Source organism: Mauremys mutica, chromosome 6 (genome assembly GCF_020497125.1).
Source record: "Mauremys mutica isolate MM-2020 ecotype Southern chromosome 6, ASM2049712v1, whole genome shotgun sequence".
Classification (NCBI taxonomy): Eukaryota; Metazoa; Chordata; order Testudines; family Geoemydidae; genus Mauremys; species Mauremys mutica.
This window is the reverse complement of record NC_059077.1, coordinates 91,450,240-91,472,671: the sequence shown is the minus strand read 5'-3', so window position 1 is coordinate 91,472,671 and position 22,432 is coordinate 91,450,240. Positions and strand designations below refer to the sequence as shown.

The 22,432-nt window shown below is 41.5% G+C and overlaps 1 protein-coding gene across 2 annotated transcripts in view; it reads right to left on the bottom strand.

Annotated features, from left to right (window-relative positions):
- The window catches only part of CFAP95 (cilia and flagella associated protein 95), a 97,065-nt gene extending 75,197 nt beyond the window's left edge, over positions 1-21,868 (bottom strand). The window contains exons 1-3 of one of the 2 annotated variants that reach the window (XM_045020293.1): positions 21,407-21,868; positions 8,085-8,193; positions 492-613 (exon numbers count right to left, since the gene is read on the bottom strand). In XM_045020293.1, coding sequence (XP_044876228.1) covers positions 492-613; positions 8,085-8,193; positions 21,407-21,504 — 329 coding nt within the window. In that variant the 5' untranslated portion in view covers positions 21,505-21,868. The remainder of the gene's footprint in view (positions 1-491; positions 614-8,084; positions 8,194-21,406) is intronic. The other variant, XM_045020292.1, reaches the window with a different exon arrangement.
- Between the last annotated feature and the right edge of the window lie 564 nt (positions 21,869-22,432).

Sequence of the window (22,432 nt, the reverse complement as noted above, 5' to 3'; positions counted from 1 at the left end):
CAGTTAGCTCCAGAGGCTCCAGGTTCGATCCTGCCCACCTGCCAACGACTGGGGTCTGTCGGTGTTACAGATGGAGTACATTCCTTCAGGCTCCATCCCACTCTCCTCTTATCCACAGATTGCCAATCCCACAAAGGACCTTCTACATGATCCTAGGACAGGGGTCTGGTGCTGGCATGGGGAAGGGAGGACCTAGACATGGAGATTTCCCTTGGCATGAGGATGTGGGGGATAGGGTGGAAATGGTCTTATTTTATCATTCTCTGTAATGAAATTCCTTCAAACACAATATCAGGGTTGGAAGGGACCTCAGGAGGTCAACTAGTCCAATCCCCTGCTCAAAGCAGGACCAATCCCCAACTCAATCCCCAAATCCTTAAATGGCCCCCTCAAGGATTGAATTTACAACCCTAGGTTTAGCAGGCCAATGCTCAAACCACTGAATGGTCCAACACAAAATTCTATCGTGTACACGATAAATATTAAAATACCTGTCAATAACACCATCTTCAAAATTATCTTCATTCAGCATGGATTTACGAATCTCTATTTCCCTATATCCTTTATTTGTACACGGTTGAGACAAATGATCCTGGTATGTGGTGATCCATGTCTGGAAAATAGCATAAAAGGACAAATATCGTGAAAGGGGAAAGAACAGTTTTCAGTATATAGGCTATTTTCAATCTGAGATACTGTAAAATTGTTTGTTGCTTGTTAATTAATTATTATTATGGATGCTATGTTTCATAGCCTTATTTTGCTTTGCAAGTGTTGCATAATGTTTAGTTCTGGCTAGGAGGTCTAAAAATAGTGCTCTATGCATAGGCAATAGCTAGGTTTGACCTCCTTGCCAGGTCTCTTGCTGTAGGAAAAGTGCTATCTGTAAACTGTAAAAAGTGCCAATGCTGTAAACTTTCATATACATAAGATGCAAGTATAATTTAACTCTGTTCAGAGCAAGGTCACAGAGCTTATAGAACTGCTGGAAAAGGGCTGTAAATTTTATTATTGAAATGCATCCTTTGTACAAGTATCCAAGAATATTCAAGACATAAATCTCAACCTATTTTACTTCATGGGACCAACATTTTAATAAGTTTGCAAAGACCTTTTTTTTCCATTGTGTAAATAGGGGAGAAGAGAGAGTACAAGCTGGTCACATTTGCTCATCATTTTATTAAAATGGTCAAAGAAGACTTGTTAAACAAAGACTTATTCAATAAGGGACAAACTGACAGTCAGTCTGCCCGTTAACTTTTTTCATTCTCATTTTTGACTCGGAATGGCATTGTTATTGTTTAAGAAAACCCTCTCTTACATTTTACCAAATGAGATTTCATTCAAATCAGCTACATGAATAGGTGACCTTATAACAAACATAAAAAAGTAAAATACACCACCATATTATTCATAAAAGTGCAGAAAAATGTCTAAAATCTCATCTTAATCAGCTCTCAGTAGTTCAATAAAAATACAGAGAAATTGTACTTGTATTCCCAGTTTCATTTGTAATTGGCTAAAACATAGGGAAAATGTTCAGTGATAATGCATTCTTTACATAAGTGTTCAGCTGTACTGATATTTGCACGAACATCCATTAAATAAAATGACAGCATCTTAATTGAAATTTCAAGTTTATTTCTTTAAAATTCATTGTTTAATTCAATAGTTAGAAGTAATAATGCACACTATACAATTCTGCCTAGTCATTGCTATATTCAATCAGCAAACCAACGTCTGTTCAACATTTGGGACTTTTTAACCTCATGTACCATACTATTTTGAGGCATGGTACCACAGTGAAATTGTTAATGGAAATGTATGCTTTGATAATGGCCTATCACATCGAAAATCAATACCCTGGCCTAGTCTCAGAATCATTAGTAGGGAAACAAACAGATTCCATTAACATTATCACTGGAATACATACATCAGATGTTGTGTATCTACCATGAAAAATACAACTTAGTTGTGATATGGAAGTAAAATATCTTCTAACACTTAATACAGAGTCTTAAAATTATTACGTTGTGCTTTCACACAGCCTTCATCAAGGGAGTGTTCCTCTCAACTGCACCTTCTATATAATGCTCTCTTTAGAGTCTCACATGATGAATTTAAGTGAAAACTTAGTAACTGTTAATTTTATGTCTTCAAGTTCTTCTATACAAGTGTGAACACTTCAGTTTCACTCCTCCCTGAATAGAAAGCCCCTCCTCATAGGCCTGGTCTACACTGGGGGGGGGGGTCGATCTAAGGTACGCAACTTCAGCTACGTGAATAGCGTAGCTGAAGTCGAAGTACCTTAGCTCGAATTACTTACCCATCCTCACGGCGCAGGATCGACGTCCGCGGCTCCCCTGTCGACTCCGCTACCGCCACTCGCTCCGGTGGAGTTCCGGAGTCGACGGGAGCGTGTTTGGGGTTCGATATATCGCGTCTGGATGAGACGCGATATATCGAACTCTGAGAAATCGATTGCTACCCGCCGATCCGGCGGGTAGTGAAGACGTACCCTTAGAGATACTGAAAGGAAAGGTGTGATTGTTTCTCTTTTTCATCTTCTAGGCAGCTCTTTCTTTAAAAGCCAAGTGTGCTGCATTTAAAAATTCCCTACAGCCATAGTCATAGTTCTGTTTTCCTGCTGCAGGGGTAAGTGGTGCCTGTTTTTTCTGTTGGGGGGGGAGATCCTTGCCTATGGCAAGTACCAGCCTCAGCTACTTAGGGACTGCTGTGCATAGTGCTAGATGAAAGAGTGGGGTTGGACTTATATTTCTGCCCAGATATGGAATATGAGAGGGAAGGGCTAAGCCCACACTACTCTGGAGACTTTTTTGGAAGCTGCCATGGAAGAAGTAGGTCATCAGGAGCTTGATGTGATGAGCATAGAAAGCAATGCTTGAGAATTAGAAGAGGAAGGAGACATCCATATCCATGCTCTTCCGAATGCCAAGCCTATTTGACCCCATTTCAGGGAAGAACTATAGTGGAGAAGGGGCACCTGGGTGCCCATCATGAAAAGGAAAAGGGAGTAGCTGAGCCTATGTTTTCAGGAGATCCAAAGGGTCTCGACCATTTTTTGGATGGTGGTGCAAGAAACTTCCAGTATGAAACAGGAGAGACAGCAGTTGAAATCCTGGCTCCAATGAGGTCTGTGGAAGTTTTGTCAGTTGAAATCAATGGGGCAAGGATTTGGCCTGGAATATCTGAAGACACCTGTAATGGCCAACTTCTTAAATGTGCAATGAGAATGTCATCAAAATCTCAAATATTCTGTCCCCATCTATTGACAAGGAGTGCAATCTAGCAGCATTTGTTTAGACGAAACAGAAGTATGTGTTATTACAACACTGGTAATTATAGCATAGTTTTGTTTAGTTGGGATCATAAGGTTGGCTGCTTTTTAAACTATAAGGAAGCTTTTTAATGAACCTCTCCCCCCCCCCCCCCACAGAAGGGTGAAATGTATTTTGGTTGCCATAGCACACACTTGGCACAGTTACCTCCACTGAGCACTGTGCTATGTCCAACTAAAACACCAGCCTAATATATGTTAAAATAAATCTCTTAATGCACTGACAAAAAAGTATTTGTGCACCCCCTTGTGTTATAGAGAACTGCTCTACAACATTCATGTTTTTCTAATCTACAGTTATATAAATTTCAATTGTTCCCTTGTAGGAGGTGAAGAAATTACCACCTCTTGAACTACAGTGGAATTAATAATGTCATATACAATGCAATTCACCATAAGATACTTTCTAGTACAGCTGGCAGAAAGAGGTTTAAAACAGTTTTTTGCTCTCTTCACTACCAAATCAAAACCTTGGATGGCTAGCAGTAAATCAAATTAAGTGTAAAAGAAAGACATGTCTCCCCAAGGCAAAACACCCTATAAAACAGTCAGCATTCATAACTAAAAAAAAGTCCAGTGCATATATATACTGCACACAAGTCTACAATAAGTGTTGTACCACACTGTTTAGTTCATAACAATTTTCTACTGTTGTAGAAAAACTAAAAAAAGAATCTCTGGTCCTGGTGGAATGTAACAGCAGGGTTTTTTCTTTTTAAAATTACAGCACTTTTACTGGAATTTGATGAACAGGAAATGTGTGGTACATGGGAAGGCCTCCTCAAAATGAAAACAGTGCGCCATTGCTATAAGTACTGTACTTCTGTAACTTTTTGTGCCTCTCCACTGCATGGAAATTTAAATAATTCCATTGCAGATGAGGATTTTACTGATCCAATAGGATTGACAGGACCCGGTTCCAATGAAATCTCAGTCAGGCTTCCACATAATTTTTCCAGAGACTGCACAGTTTTGAATAAATGAAGAAGCTGGACACAAATAGGCTTGGTCATCACATTTTTACCATATTTACTGTACTTATGAATATATTATTTATTAATAGCCAGGAGTGATAAGATATTTAATGATTCATGATGAAGGATAATACCATATTTAACTGACTCATATTTAGTATTTGGGAATGGCCAGGTTTAAATAGGATTAGTAGTAGTAGGCATCCTTCAGTCTTGAGAGACCATGGGTATGCACCCCTGAGAGGTAAAGAATTTTCTCAGTTGGTTTTATGGCAGCCGTAGCTGAAGAGACCCACTCGAGAGAGAGACAATCTCTGCCACATCTGTCACATTTAAGATGATGTTTTGACCCTTTGCACTCTGCCTTCTGCAAGCTCTTTTCTCCTTTGCTAAGCTGGACGGCTTCCTCTCATAACTCTGGAGACCTTTGTTAAATTCTTGTTTCCAAAGGCTGCAGTCTTAAGTGTGATCTTCCCAGTTGTCCACATCCATGTCCATTTCTTCAAGGTCTCACTTGCACACATCCTTGAAATGCAATTTTGGGCATCCTTTGGGTCTTTTTCCAGATGCCAATTCGCCATAAAGAATGTCCTTTGGGATACATCCATCATTTAAGTTGGCACACATGCCCAAGCCAGCAGAAACATCACTGTTTGAGGAGTGTTTGCATGCTGGCCTGCTTGAGCACCTCAGTGTTGGTAACTCTGTCCCTCCAGAAGATTCCAAAGATTCAATGAAGGCAATGCATATGAAAGCGTTTGAGCCTTTTTTCCTGATGAGAGTAAGGTCCACGTCTTGCTCCCATACAAATGTGTGCTGATAACACATGCACAATACACAGACGCTTTGTGCATTCTGTCAGTTTGTTCTTTTGCCATACCCTCTTGCTCAGTCTAGACATTGTTGTGGCGGCTTTTCCAATGCAGATGTTGAGTTCCATTTCAAGTGAAAGATTGACTGCGATAATGGAACCCAAGTATGTCGGCACGTTCACCACTTCAACTTCATAGTTGTTGATATTGCAGGAGAGTGCTTCCTCAACTCCTTGGCACATCATGTTCATCTTTTTTAGGCTTATGGTAGGCCCAAAGTCTTGGCAGGCTTTCGAAAAACTGTCCATAAGGTTCTGGAGATGAGCTTCTTTGTGGGTTGTCACTGCTGTGTCATTAGCAAAGAGGAGGTGTTGGATAAGGGCATCCCGAGTCTTGGTTTTAGATCTGAGTCTCATAAAATTGAATAGCTCTCCATTAGATCTTGTGTGCAGGTAGATTCCTTCAGTTGAAACCTTGTTTCAATAGCAAGGAGAAGAAGATCACAGAGTTGGGGCAAGTACATAGCCTTGCTTAACTCTGCTACAAATCTGGAAAGCCTCAGAGACTGAGCCGTTGTATTGAATTGTGCCCTACATGTTTTCATGTAAGGATCAAATCATGCTTAAGGACTTTCGGGGGCATCCAATCTTTTCTAGAAATGCAAATAGTCCACTTCTACTGACAAGGTCAAAAGTCTTTGTGAGATCAGTGAAGGCCACGTAAAGGGGCTTTTTTGTTCTCTGCATTTCTCTTATAGTCATTGCACTGGGAAGATTATGTCAATAGCAGACCTTTTAACTCTGAAACTGCACTGTGATTTGGGATAGACTCTGTCTGCAAGGGTCTGAAGTCTGTTCAGGACAACTCGGGCAAAGGCTTTTTCCATAATGCTAAGAAGGGAAATCCATGATAGTTGTTACAGTCACTCCTGTCTCCCTCCCCGCCCCCCCCTTTTTTTTTTATATATAGAGAGTGATGATGTCGTCTCTCGTTTCTTGTGGTACTTCGCCTTCTTTCCAGCACAGGTAGAGCAAATCATGAAGATGTTGCAGTAGAATAGGTTTTCCGCATGTTATGACCTCTGAGGGTATTCAGTTTTTCTAGGGGCCTTTCCATTGGGGAGTCCATCTATGGCAAGGCTAAGCTCTTTGACAGTTGGTACATCGTACAGTTGGTTCCTAACAGGCAGGCTTTTGATAGCATTGATGGGATAAGATAACATAATCCTGATACCTAAAAGAGAATTCTCAGTAAAAGGTAACTACCACGCAATAATCAACAGCAAGTTACCCTGGGCCCAACTAACTGTTCCCCTGCACTTAGTGCACAGTGAGTGAAAAACGGTATCAATGGTTAGTATTTTGCACCCATTTTGCAGCGGTATAAATGATTGCCCCATATGCAGGACAACAAAGAATCTGGCTCCCTCTACAAGAGAATTTTAAACTTATTACAGGCTTATTGCTACTTTTGAGACATAGTTCTATGCTATTCTGCTGCTTTTTAGACATTATACCAACACTAAAATTATATAAAAATCTAAGTGAAGATGACATAAGTAAATTCAAACATATTATTACAACATAAAGATTGAGAATTTAAGGTCTGTTCCTGCTCTCATTGAAGTCTATAGGAGTTTTGCCATTTATTTCAACATGAGCAGGATCGGATTTTTAAACACATAAAAGTCAGAAAAGAAAAATTATGGCTCCTTCTGTAACTGTAATTTGTTTCCACTGGTTATATTCCAACTCCTCCAAAAACTTTGCTTTTTTTAAAAATTAGGATACTGACAACAATATACATATCTACCATGCCATTTGTAAAACCCAAGAATTTAAAACCAAAGACATTCTAAATTTCAGTCACCCCAAATAACAGACATGTTATCAAGTACAAATAAATTAATATTTCATACCACTACCACAGCCTTGTAGTTGTTTGTTATGATGTCATATGATCAGCTACACATTCCGCACTTCATGCTGGAGTTCTTGTACTGAATATGCATCACTGCATATCTTGGATAACAAAGTATGCAGTTTAATTTTGGAGTTTGGTCTGTTAGTGCAATCTGGGGTTCATCGTTGTGAGTGTGCAGATTGAGAGAGAAGGTAGATGCCAGGCTTGTGAATTGAGGGCTGAGAGGAGGATCTAAACTTGGAAGATTAACTCATAATAACAACAACAACAATAAATAATAGCAATAAAGATGTTCTGAAAAAGAGGGTACTAACTACACTAACTAGACTCCTGTCCTAGAAGTGGTGGTACGGTTGATTAAAGGTTTCTGGAGAAGGAAGCTCTAATAAAGTTACATCTAAGCATAGGATTTCATTAAAGAAAAATTTTTGTTTACTGCTGAAAGAAATTGATTTTAGTTTTATTTTGTCTGTGCCAGATCCTTAGCTGGTGTAGATGGGCATAGCTCCATTCCTGATTATTTTAACCGAACTAAACTCCTTTTAAGCCAACAGACATTCTGGTCCACATATTTTAAAGCAATATTTGCTGTATTATAATATATAGTTCTGAAAATTTAGCTTCTTTTTATGCCTGTATGCATCCCATAATTTTGTTAGATTTGTAAATAAGCATTTTTTCATTTTTCTTACTCTGTTTTCCTTATTTTTAATTTAACAATAAGTAATCAGGAAGGGTACAAAAGCAGAAGGGTGGGAAAGAAGTCTAACATGACTGACTTTGAAAAACACTAAAAACATCATAGAGGGAACCAGGAAGGTAGACTTTAGACAAGGAAAAGAAATGTTAATTTAGTGGTATGGAATTTAAATATTCTTTTATTATGTTTGTCCAATAGGTCCATGCTGGAGGCCAATTCAACACATGCCTCCAAAACCAAAACCAGATGCAAGCCCTAAAGATAAATACATAAACAATATTGAATAATTTGAGCTAAAACAAAGAAAAAATATTTACCCCATCCACAGTTCCAAATCTCGAGTAGGTAGATTGACATAAATTCTTTGAACCCAAAGGAACTTCATTTATATCATAATCTTTAGGTTCAGCCTCTCTGTTTTGGTGCCTTTAAAAAAAAGTTTATATTTGTGAGACAACAAATGTAATCATGATCTCTTATTTTGAAATCAAAATTTCACTGGATATAGTGAAATTCTCCACATTTATGCATATCATAGGCTTGGCTCTACTGTACCACCCATTCTTTTATGCTACTATTATAATCATTAGTGCAGTTGCTGGTTGCAATAGTATCTTGTTGCACCTAGAGATAAGAGTGAGATTTACCACTGAAAATAAATATATTTAATAGTAATACTAAATATAATTAAATGGAAAAAGTTAAAGAAAAAATCGAACAGAAAGAAACTAGGAAAGCAATAGACATGTTGACTGAAGTTTTACATCAACAAAACTACAGCATATCAGCTAACCTATCACTACCCCTTTTCCCCTTTGAAAAACTGTTATAAGAATCCAAAATGACATGAAAAAAGGATAATGTAATTTTAGGTCAAGGTATCTTTTGAAAAAACAATTAACATTTTAAATCAGAAAGTTTCTATATTTAGTGAAATAAACACTATGCAAATTATACAAATAATCCTGCATTACATACTAATCTGTTTACACCAGGCAACAAACTCAAGCTGCCTGCTGGTGAAAAGCATTCACTAGCTAAGGCAAAGCCAATGTCAGACAAGTATCCAATTCCCTCCTGCTCATGCCTTTGAAATAATTTATTAGCAAACAATTAAATCTGAGACTGAATTTCCATACCTAGTCTAAATGGATTCTGTTTGCTCCCCTGAGACTGGTGAGTGTGATACATTAGAAGAGATTTTCAGTCACAAAGATGGCACATAACATTCTAAGCACTGTTGTCAAAAATCCATTTTTATTTTCATCCTGGAGAGCACCTATAAAGGTTCAGCCAATACAGCACTCTATAAAAAGTTCTTCATGGTTACAAATGATGGAGAGAATTTAATTTTTGTGTCAGGAACTAGCATTCAGAAGTATAAAACGTTCAATGGATACTTGGATTTATTATTGAATACATTATCTATTCCTAGAAAACTCTTCTAGATGGGGGAGGAATATAACTGCTAGTCTTCACCTTACTGTCATTTTAGCCACACAAAAAAGGATTATGCAGGGACACTACACTAACGAGACACCTTTTGGATACATATAATCAACAGAACTGCTAAGGGATAACTATAAAATACAAAAAGGCAACTTTGAACAGCAGCAGCAAAGTGCAAGAATGGATGAAAACCCTAAACAACATATCCCCTCCCACCCCCCCCACCTTTCCTTCTCTGGTGAGAGAAATAGCTTAAATTGGTGTGGGTGAAATCCTGATCCTATTGAAGTCAATGGGAGTTTTGCCATTGACTTAAACAAAGCCAGGATTTAACTGTGTGCATGTGTAAGAGAATTTAGTTGATGTTAAGGAGATTTAGATCTCGATGTCATCTGTATATTGATGGCATTTTAAAATGTGTTCTCGCAGTTGCTCTCTCACTAGCTTTATATAGATGTTGAATAATGTGATGGAGAGAACTGAGGCCTGCGAGACTCTAAGGGCTTTAATGAGGAGGAACAGCTATCCCAAACCATCCTCTGAGTCCATCCATGCCTACACAGAGCAGCAATGCTCACTACAGGGATGTAATTTCTAAAGCACACTAATGTACTGTGCACTAATTCTCTGTGTAGACGCTTCTGGTGCACACTAAACAATCTCTCCCACACTTAAATATAGTGCTGTTTCAAACAGCACTATGTTTAAGTGCATTAGGAAACTTTTAGTGTGCAACAGCAGGGTCTACATGGACTAATTAGTGTGCAACATTTTCGTATGTTTTAGAAATCACATCCCTGTAGTGCACATTGCTGCTCCATGTAGACAAGCCCTATGTGTTTTTACAGGGCCTACCATGATGAGATCCTGAACCTGATTGGGGCCTGCAGGCACTGCCATAACATTAAAAACAATTATACAAATCAGGGCAAGATATTTTGGGTGGGAAATTAATGTTGCTTACAGCCTTTAAAATAATCTCTCTATATGCAAAAGAGCTTTAAAGACAGACAGTAGGAAAGTATTCCTGTCCAACAAATGTTTATTTAATTGGAAAAATGTCACTACCTACATTCTTATGGGAGTACAGTACAGTATTCTATTTGAATGTTTGTCTCCCTTTTAATGGCTGTGGACTCACGAGTTGTTTTCAAGCTTTGCTACTAAAGGATTCTTTTACTAGCATGGATTCTTTCTTTTCAAAGAGACAAGACAGATGGTCCACACATGCCTCTCACAAGCTGTTCAGTGGAAGTCCAAGCTGAAGGTCAAATTGTCATTTTAACTTTTTTTTTTGTATTAAAAAAACCCAACAATGTCAATGTTCAAGGGTCTGACTTTAACAAAACAAAAACAAAACAAACAACTTTCTCCTTTGTGGCTAGCTATTGCATGGTGTTTACAGAATTGTGTGATGATCATTCTAAGTTCTTCAGGAAAGAAGAACTTTCATACATGTCTTTAAAGCATGTAGCACACTGATGGCTCTGTATAAATACATAAAAAATAATAACCAGCATATATATTCAAGCCTAAGAACAATGGGATAAAGGGAGAGGCAGACCAAATTCTGAAATTCTTCCTTTTGTTACTTTAGGTCAGACCCTTGGTAATATTTTTTTAATGTTATGGTCTTGATCCAACTTCCGATGGATTTAGTGGAAACAATCCCATACTCGTACTTCAATATAAATTTGATCTGGTCCTATAGTTGTCGTTTTTTAGTTCAGGAATTCCTGAGCATTTCTTTCTGTATTTCTTTTTAAAGTCTGACATCTAAAATAGTGGTTTTCAACCTGTAGTCGATGGACCCCTGAGGGTCTGCAGACTATGCCTAAAAGGGGTCTGCGAAAGTTTGTCATTACCATAGAACAGTGGCTTTCAACCTGTGGTCCAGGGACTAATGGGGGTCTGTAGACTATGTCTAAGATTTCCAAGCTGTCTGCACCTTCGTTTGAAATTTTTAAAATTAAAAAAGGTTGAAAACCACTGATCTAAAAGCATAACAAGAAAACAAAACAAAAAAGGCAAACTTCTTTAGCATTTTATCTGGTACACAGGTTCTGGTTTATATAGAACAGTGGTCACCAACTGGTCGATCGCAATCAACTGGTCAATCCTGGAGACTCTCCAGGTCGATCGCGGTCTCCGGTGGTGCAGCGGGGCTGCTGCTAAGGCAGGCTCCCTGCCTGCTCTGGCCTCACGCTGCTCCCGTGGCCGGGGGGCGGAGGGGGGGGAGGCCAGGGGTCTCTGCGTGTTGCTCCTGTCTGCAAACACCACCACGCAGCTCCCATTGGCCGGGAATGGTGGCCAATAGGAGCTGAGGGAGTGGTGTCTGCAGAGGGGGCAGTGCACGGAACCATGTGCCCCCGCACCCCCAGTGGCCACAGGGGCGTGTTGGCCCCTTACGGGAGTGGCATGGAGCCGGGGCAGGCAGGGAGCTTGCCTTAGCCCCCCACTATGCCGCCAACTGAGAGCTGTCTGAGGCAAGTGCTGCCTGGTGGAAGCCCGCACTCCAACCCCCCTCCCAGAGCCAGCACCCCATACCCCCTCCTGCACCTCAAACCCCTGCCCAGCCCTAAGCCCCCTCCCAGAGCCAGAACCTCATACCTTCTCCTGTACCCCAACACTCTGCCCCATCCTGCAACCAAACTCTCTCCCAGAGCTTGCATCCCTCACCCCCTTCTGCACCCCAGACCCCTGCCTCAGGCTCAGCCCAGAGCCCCCTCCCATACTGTGAACCCCTCAGCCCCAGCCCAGAGTCCGCACCCCCTCCCAAACCCCAACCCTCTGCCCCAGCCCAGTGAAAGTGAGTGAGGGTGGGGGAGAGTGAGTGACGGGGTGGAGGGATGGAGTGAGCGAGGCAGGGCCTCAGGGAAGGGGCAGAGTTGCTCTTAAATTCAAAAAGTGATCTTGGGTATAAAAAGTTGGAGACCACTGTTATACAACATGAGCTGAATTAACTGTTATTTCCATGATAATAATATGATAAAACATTAAGATTGGGACTTTTAAGGGTTAAATCATGCAGAATGACAAAGTTAAGGCTACACATGCAATCTGGAACTCTGATCTCAATTTCTATGCACCTTACAGAGTCCCCAAACGGCCCTGTCAATTTTCAGGAACATATTTGACTAGATTTCCCACTGTACAGGTAAATTACCCACCCATACATGTGCAGCAAAAGCCTTCCTTTTATATACACCTTTGTTTTAAACAAGGAGTGCACTGCTAATTAACGAGGGCTATTCCTAAACCAAATTGCACCCTCTAGTCCCCCAACATTTTCAACTGAAGAGCATCTTAAAACAAGAAAATGCTGTACAAATGTTGGATAACAGAAACAGAGTTTCCCCACCAACCAGTTTTCGACTGGAATGCCTGGTCGAAAAGGGAGCCTGGCAGCTCCAGTCAGCACCGCTTACCAGGCCATTAAAAATCAGGTAGGCGTGGAGCTGGCAGGCTTCCTATCTGGCTCCGCATGGCTCCCCAGAAGTGGCAACATGTCCCTCGGCTCCCAGGTGGAGGAAAGGCCACAGGGGTCTGTGCACTGCCCCCACTCCACCCTGAGCGGCGGCTCCGCAGCTCCCCTTGGTCAGGAACCGTGGCCGATGGGAATTGTAGGGGCAGCACCTGCGGGCAGAGGCAGTGGGCAGTTGCCTGGCTGTGCATCCACTTAGGAGCCGAGGGACATGTCACCGCTTGCAGGTAGCCACCTGAGGTGAGCGCCGCCCAGAGCTCACACTCCGAAACCCTTCCTGCAACCCAATTCCCTGTCTCAGCCCTAAGCCCCCTCCCACACCCAAACTCCCTCTCGGAGACCACACCACGTACCCCCTCCCATGCCCCAAACCCCTGCCCCAGCCCAGAGCCCCCTCCCACACTCTGAACCACTCAGCCCCAGCCTAGAGTCCCCTCATCTCCAGAGCCCGCACCTCCAGCCAACGCCCTCACCCCAACCCCCGGCCCCAGCCTGGTGAAAATGAGCGAGTGAGTCAGGGTGGGGGAGAGCAAGCAACAGAGGGATAGGGATGGAGTGAGCAATGGTGGAGCCTCGGGGAAGGGGCGGGGAGGGGGCAAGGGTGTTCAGTTTTGTGCAATTAGAAAGCTGGCAACCCTACCCATGGTCAAAAACGTTTGAGCTGCTTTTCCCTCAAAATAAATAAATTATCTTTTGGGCAGAGACCAAGTGTAGAATTGAATATTTCAGAAATAAAATGCAGCTGAAAACAGCAGGAATCATAGAAAACTTTATGCAACCTTAACTCTAGTGATCATTGTTATCCTTATACTGTATAATACTTCGTCCACCAACATCGTCACTTGTCAAAAGGAGAAAAAAGAGACTTTCAAATTGACATGCCATTGTAGCCAAGTCTCCTAATATTTGGTGTTTCTTTAAAGCCCTAGTCCCTGGAATCAAGTGATTATACAGGGGTCTCAGCTTTCAGAGAAAAGAGTGTTCTAATCCTCATGGTTGCAAAGAAATGCATGAAAGCATGAGCTGAGTGTACCCTAAGCTCAGAAACCAGAAGAAAAATAACCCCAAATTTTTATTTTTTGAAAATTGTCATGATTTTTAAGCCAATCTTATAATTTTCTAGGCTTGACTTGACAATTATTTTTACTGGACTGAAAACATGAAATCCTATAAATACTATGGGAAAATCTACACTTGGAAGATTTCCAGTCCTTTCATGTGTGGGGATGATCACATTTTAGCAGGGCAAAATTCTGAAAACATTAATTGAGAAAAACTCATTGAAATCAACAGGAGATTTTTCAACTAAGGAAAACTTGGCTTCTTCTTGGCAACAAGGCTTCCTAGGTAACTCTAAAAGCATTTGAATGTTTCAGTTAGAAAATAATAGAATATAAAAGTTCAAAGAGAAAGTAAGTAGCAAATCAGGAGAGTTCTCTTACGTGTATTACCTCATCATTCAGACCCTCATTATTTGTATTATCATAGTGCCTAGTAACCCTAGTCATAAACCAGGACCAATTGTAAAAGAGACATGTTGTAAAACCAAGGCAACCTGGTCACTCGTAATCATTAAAGATCCCATGACACTATTTTTGAGAGTAAAGATGTTAACACCACATTCTACAGGCCACTATCCTCTGATCCCACTGAGGAGTGCCAAAAGAAACTATACCATCTGCTCAAGAAACTCCCTGCTATAGCACAGGAACAAAGCTACACAGACACACCCCTAGAGCACCGACCAGGGGTATTCTACCTGCTACTCAAGAACCATAAACCTGGAAATCCTGGACCGCCCCCCACTCCATCATCTCAGGCATTGGCACTCTTAAAGCAGGATTATTTGGACTCTTTCCTCAGACCCTATGCTACCAACACTCCTAGCTATCTTTGAGACACCATCGACTTCCCGAGAAAACTACAATGCATTGGTGATCTTCCTGAAAACACCATTCTTGCCACTATGGATGTAGACGCTCTTTACACCAATTTTCCACACAAGGATGGACTACAAGCTGTCAGGAACAGTATCCTGATGAGGCCATAGCACACCTGCTGGCTGAGCTTTGTGACTTTGTCCTCACCCACAACCATTTCAGATTTGAGGACAACTTACACCTTCAAGTCAGCAGCACTACTATGGGTACCCGCCTGGCCCCACAGTCAGGGGCGGCTCCAGGCACCAGCACGCCAAGCACGTGCCTGGGGCAGCAAGCCACGGGGGGCGCTCTGCCGGTCGCTGCGAGGGCGGCAGACAGGTTGCCTTCGGCGGCATGCCTGCGGAGGGTCCACTGATCCCGCGGCTTTGGCGGACCTCCTGCAGGCGTGCCGCTGAATCCGCAGAACCGGGGACCTCCCGCAGGCAAGCTGCCAAAGGCTTGGGGCAGCAAAATACCTAGAGCCGCCCCTGCCCACAGTATGCCAACATTTTTATGGCTGACTTAGAACAATGCTTCTTCAGGTCTTCTCCCCTAGCGCCCCTCCTCTACTTCCGCTACATTGATGACATCTTCGGCCACAAGAAAGAGGCCTTTGAAGAATTCCACCTGGATTTCAAAAATTTCCACCCCACCATCAACCTCAGCCTGGAACAGTCCACACAAGAGATCCACTTCCTGGACACTACAGTGCAAATAAGTGATGGTTACATAAACACCACCCTATACCGGAAACCTACTGACCGCTATACTTACCTACATGCCTCCAGCTTCCATCCAGGACACGTCACACGATCCATTGTCTACAGCCAAGCTCTAAGATACAACATTTGCTCCAATCCCTCAGACAGAGACAAACGCCCTACAAGATCTTTATCAAGCATTCTTAAAACTACAGTACTCACCTGGGGAAGTGAGGAAACAGATTGACAGAGCAAGGCGGGTACCCAGAAGTCACCTACTACAGGACAGGCCCAACAAGGAAAATAACAGACCACCACTGGCCATCACGTACAGCCCCCAGCTAAAACCTCTCCAACACATCATCAACTATCTACAACCTATTCTGGAAAATGATCCCTCACTCTCACAAACCTTGAGAGTCAGGCCAGTCCTTGCTTACAGACAGCCCCCCAACATGAAGTAAATACTCACCAGCAACTATACACACCACAGAAACACTAACCCAGGAACCAATCCCTGTAACAAACCCTGTTTCCTACTCTATCCCCATATCTACTCTAACACCACCATCAGAGGACCCAACCACATCAGCCACACCATTAGGGGCTCATTCCCCTGCACATCTACTAATGCGATATATGCCATCATGTACCAGCAATGCCTCTCTGCCATTTACATTGGCCAAACCGGACAGTCTCTACATAAAAGGATAAATGGACACAAATCAGACATCCAGAATGGTAACATACTAAAGCCAGTAGGAGAACACTTCAATTTCCCTGGACATTCAATAACAAAATTTAAAAAGTAGCCATCTTTCAACAAAAAAAACTTCAAAAACAGACTTCAAAGAGAAACTGCAGAGCTACAATTCATTTGTAAGCTTAACATCGTTAATTTGGGCTTGATTAGGGACTGGGAATGGCTGGCTCACTACAAAAGCAATTTTCCCTCTCTTGGTATTGACACCTCCTCATCAATTATTGGGAGTGGACTACATCCACCCTGACTGAATTGGCCTTGTCAACACTGGTTCTCCACTTGTAAAGTAACTCCCTTCTCTTCATGTGCCAGTATATTTATGCCTGTATCTATAATTTTCACTCCATGCATCCGAAGAAGTGGGGCTTTTTACCCACAAAAGCTTATCCAACATATCTTTAATTGCTTTGATGTTGTTTTGGATTTATGCAGTTTCACAGAACATTGTGTGTATTTCACTCTGAGTAATGTAATATTATTCCTATTATGTGTCTTTTTTCAGTATTTTATGATGCATTACTGTGGGCTTACTTGTATGTCCTACATTTCCTTTCTTGTATTCCTATAAGGCTATGGTATTTCATAAATACCTGGTGTTTATATACTGATTTATTTGGTAGCAATCATCAAGGGCATCAGGTTACATTACGCAGGATGAAGAGCTATGCCCTCCAAGATGTAATTGTACACGCTGTATTCAGCTGTTGCTACTTTCTAATCAGGAGTATGTTCAATCTGGTAGTATGTAGAATACCTTCTAGTTTTGATATATGTAATAAACTGAGATGTAAAAAGGTTTTTAATTTTTAATTTTTTAAAATCATAGTAGGATTTGGGCACGAGAGTTACAAACGTTCATAGTATGATTAAAAGAGGAGCAATATGCCCTGAGTAGTCTGTATTGTCAGCTGGGAGGTATATGTTCTAATAGCAAAATAACATCAAAGCAATAAAGATATGTTGGATCATTTTGCTCTGAATTTGAATTTCAGTTATAAAAAAAATTGGATTACATTTAAGTAGTTAACTAATTTGTTACTTTAATTTGCTTAGGGTACTATTACAACAATTTATTTAAAATGAAAAACTGTTCTAACTATTACAGTTTCCTTATTTTATACTAAATAAATAAAAGTGGACCCATAGTAACAGAGCATAGTTTTAATGTATTTTAGATTTTTAAAAAAATCACTTTGTTAAAGTTCAGTTTAATAATAGAAATGCCAAGGGATAAATAAAATGATGAATTATTTCTAAAAATAAAAGGATTTCTCATTATTTTCATTCTGAAGAACAAAACCCTTTCACTTTATTTAACTTGGGAATCAGGATGGCTTTCTTATTAGCTCACTACTCACCAAAACAAATAGGTTTGTTATCATACTTCTGCACATCACATCCAAGGCTACTCGCATCTTTTTATGACCTAGTTATTTTATTTCATTTTTTGCATTACTTAAATAAGAATCTGACATTATACATACATACAATTATTAAGTGGTAAGAGGTCCCCTTCCCTGATGTTTTTGTTATACTCCTTGCCCGAGCAACAAGAGATTATGGGCCAAATTTTCATATATGCAGATCCATATAGAGAAAATACAAAGTGCATCTGTGATTGCATGCAAAATCAGGTAAATGCATGCACAAACCATTTGATACTTAATTAGCTTTTGTATGTACAATTCCTCTCTTTGCACACACATCTGAAAGTGTATTTTTCCAAGCAAGTTTTTTGTATGTGAATCAGAACTCTAACTTTAAAAATGTATATTTGCCTCTCACTCTGAAATCATTAGAGACTATGAGCTAAATTCTTGACCCCACCTACTGCAGAACCTCAGTTACAAACACCTCGGGAATAGAAATTGTTCATAACTCTGAACAAAATGTTATGGTTGTTCTTCAAAAGTTTACAACTAAACATTGATTTAATACCTCTTTGAAACTTTACTATGCAGAAGAATGCTGCTCCCCCCCCCTTTTAGTAATTTAATTGTAACAAGTACTGTACTGTATTTGCCTTTTGGGGGGGGGGTCTATACTGCTGCCTGATTGTGTATTGCTCGTTCAAAATGAGGTGTGTGGTTGACTGGTAGTTTGTAACTCTGGTGTTCTTAACTCTGAGGTTCTACTGTACCTATGCAGAGTTCATGAGGAAATCAATGGTAGTTACATCAGAGTATCTGAAGGCAGAATTTGGCCCATATTCTCTCTATAATTTCAATTAATGCTAAATAGGGTTCCCACCTCCTGGCAAATTTTAAAGATAGGCAGTTATGGCCAATGGGAGCTGTGGAGCCGGCCCTCAGGGCAGGTGCAGCTCCCTCCCTGGCCACCCATGAGTCTAGGGGCTGCAGGGACCTGGCAGCCACTTCTGGGAGCCACGTGGAACTAGGGCAGGCAGGGATTACCTGCCTTAGTCCCAGGCTCCTGCTGCACCGCCAGCTACGGTCCCTTTTCGATCAGGCATTCCAGTCAGAAACCGAATGCCTGGCAACCCTAATAGCCTCAGGAAACAGTGCTTTCACAGGTACGGGCCCCAAGTTATGGAACTCACGGCCAGATGAAATGAATTATTAACCTCACTACATTCAAGAACTAAACACAACCCTCACCTCCTTTTCTCCCAATACTTTCCTGCAATAATAATCTCATTCTCATGTATTTTAAAAAACCCTAAACCTGCCTCTTGATGGCAAACAAGACAGATATGATTGGGATTTTTACCTTTGTGAGGAAATGAGATACTTGATGGTGGAGGCTATATAAGTATTTAGACAGACAGATAGGATAGATAGAAGTAGGGAGACTGAGGAGTGAATGGTAGATTCAGTAAACATTCCAGCAGGAGATGCTTTTGGTTTTGCTTTCATTTCTTTTTTTAAAATGACAGCCTCAACCACCATTTTCCCATGCACATCTCAGCACCACCCACTGAAAACATCCTTGGGATCCTCTTTTCCTTTCATGAGCCACAATAGGAATCCCTTTTTTTTCCTCTCTGAAAAATCTGGCCTCTATACGTGTATTGGATAGGGGGATTTTATATTGTTGCCCAATATGGCTTTCTGCTTCTGGTTTGTCTGCTTTCAAACATGAAGGGACCAAGAGTACAGCAGTTTTCGGTATCTGGTGATTTTACACACATGGATCTTTAGAAATTTTCCATACCTTTAATTATTACTTGGCTCATAAATCATAATGAAGTTGGCAGAACCACACTACCATGAAGTGGGGGAGGAGACTCCTTAATTCTAAAGATTTTCTTCCATTTAAAATTCCATCTTTAGTTATTCTTCTTACATACTGTTTCTGTTTATGATTTCAACATATTACATTTACAATAGTTTTACTATAAATTGGTTTACTTCAGATATGGAAAAAATGGTAGTAAATAGCACATTCTCTCCTTACAATACACCTGAACCCCGATATAACGCTGTCCTTGGGAGCCAAAAAATCTTACCGCATTATACCGTAGGTGAAACTGTGTTATATCAAACTTGCTTTGATCCACCAGAGTGTGCAGCCCGTCCCCCTCTGGAGCGCTGCTTTATCGCATTATATTCAAATTCATGTTATATCGGGTTGTGTTATATCAGGGTAGAGGTGTACATTTCACATCTCAGACACATGGATGAATCTCTCACAAACATTTGCAGTGCTTAACTTTGGGAATGCTAAGTAAACTGCCAAATATCAAGGCAGGGACATAATTTACTATCCCAGTGATTTTCAGAAAAGCTTTCAATAACAGTGCTGTGCTCAAATCCACGCAGTATAGAAAATATATATATGGAAAAGGGTACAGGCACAAATGCTCCTGAATTTACTCATGACACAATTATGACTACAAAGATGTATCAGATTTTAAATGCGTATGAGCCAGTATGCATAGTGAAAATAATTAGGCATGAACCAAAAATAATCATAATACAAACATGGAGAGATAGAAAGGCAGGCAGACCAGGAATGAGTGTGGATAATATAATAAAACCATCTGCAAAATAGCCGGCGGCAGTTAAAAATGGCAGATGCATATATATTGGGGCTTTTAGTATAAATCAGTTGAGGGCTCTATGGTGTCTGGTAGGCAATGCCCAAGTTGTGGGTAGTAAGGAGACACACCACTTGAGGGGGGAACATAGGGAAGAGTGCAAATTGCTACTCCTCTTTAAGGGCTAGACAGAATATAGCCCATAATTGTTAGCGCTCTCTAGAGATCTACTTAGGTATTTACAACCCACTCATCATGGCCACATAGCTAAACCCATTTCAAAAATACTAGTAATCTGAAAACATTTGAAGTTTGATTCTTTCCCCATTTTAGGGGTCCCCATATTCCTCCCCCTTCTTCTTCCTTGCCTCATTACTAGTGTATTAGTTACTCATTTTGGGGAGCTGGTCATTATTGTGAGAAAGCCAGGATGAAGAGAGGAGTCTTATGCAAATTAGTTCTGAGGGATCCTATGTGCATCTTGCTTCTATTTCTCCTCTGCTTAGGCGTTCACAGGATTTATTCCACCCCCTCCATGCACCACTGAACCAGATCTATACCACCCTTAGATTTCTGTAATTATTTAAATGGTGAGCCACTGGGTCCTAAAATATCCCATATGCTTACTGAGAGTTTGGCCTTGACAGCACAGGATTTTGGATATAGCTATTTTTAAGAGTATAAATTCAAATACTGCAATGTTCTAGAATACTATTTAAAAAAATAAGCCAATTGCTCCTAAAAAGATCCACTTTTTAACAACAAAAATCAGAAAACAAGAAAAACCATGAAAATTTACCAGCTTGGGCACAAAGGAACAACTGTCTACATACAAACAGTTGTATTGCTTTATCTTTAAGGCTCCTTTATACCAATATAAAACTCCTCCATGTTCAAGGCCTTACTAGTTATAACTATTTTAGCAAAAGGAACCAATAAACCACAGTCCTAACCCAACCATAGTACGAACACTGTGTGCAGACCAGGCCAAAATCTACTCACCTTCCTTTGCCAAAACTCACCATAATCTAAAAAGTCAGAGGAGTGACTTTTTGCAAGGGTGTCCTATATATAGCATAACACTAGGGTGACCAGATGTCCCAATTTTATAGGGACAGTCCCGATTTTGGGGGCTTTTTCTCCTATTACCCCCCACACCCTGTCCCAATTTTTCACACTTGCCCTCTGGTCACCCATAACACACATCTCTAGGAGGTGTGCAGTACACAAGGGAAGAGTGGATGTCTTTTTCCTGGGGCATTTTGCTGAGTACCACATATGTTCACAGACCCAGGGATACCGACAGTGGTGCCCTCTTACCAGCGGTACATTAGGGTGGGTCTCCCATATTGTACGCAATGCGAGCGCAGAGTCAAAGCCCCCTTGCGCTCCAACACATCTGGGGGGCCTATGTCCATCCTCAGGTGGATCCCTCTGGAACTGCAGGACTTGCTGCACTGTACTGACCCCCCAGACCTAAGCACGCAGCCTCGCCTCTCTCCCGTTCACACACAGGGGCTAGTCCACTCCAGCAGCTCAGCCCCACTTCGCCACAGAAGGCTCCTTGCCGTCAGCCCCCTGGGGTAACGCTGCGCCCAGCTCTCCCTCTCAGCACAAAAATAGTCCCTAAAAGATTCTACTTCTTGAGGCCCCAAGTCTCTCCGCTACAATCAGAGACATTCCTACGCAGGCGCCGCCTAATCCCCTTGGTAACGAGAGACGCTGCGAAGAAGGGGGAGGAGCGAAGAGAGCTTTCCGCGCTTCGGCCGGGACTATAAGGCTATGGCCTCGGAGCACTGAACCGCCGCCCCGCGGAGGACTACATTTTCCAGAATACAACGCTCCGCTTTGACCCGAGCGAACGACGGAGCAATGCGGCGCATTGCATGACGGGAAATGTAGTCCAGTAAAGACGGACCTCTATTAAACAGGTGACAAAAAACGTGACCTTGTTTTAAAAGGGGCTGAGGGTAGTTGAACCCTCTTCCCATTTACCGCAGCACCTCGCTGCCTAAACCTCTCCCATCTGCCGAGTCTGGAGGGCACAAGAGGCAACAAAGAGTGCTGTGATGACTTCCAGCTCCCTATGGGGCCAAGCAGATATCATTACCTATGTTGTCTGGTAGCACCCAGCTAACCCAGTCATGGACCAGTACCCCCACTGTGCTAATTCCTGTACAAAGAGGCCCTGCTCCAAAGAGTTTACAATCTGAGTTAACAGTATTCCTGCTCTGGAGACCAGACAGGCAGGGTATGTCAGAAACAATTTTGCACACACAGCACTGAATAAATAATTTTGGTTTTGCTCCTGCTATGGTCGCAAGAGGGGCCATTAAGCTATACAGA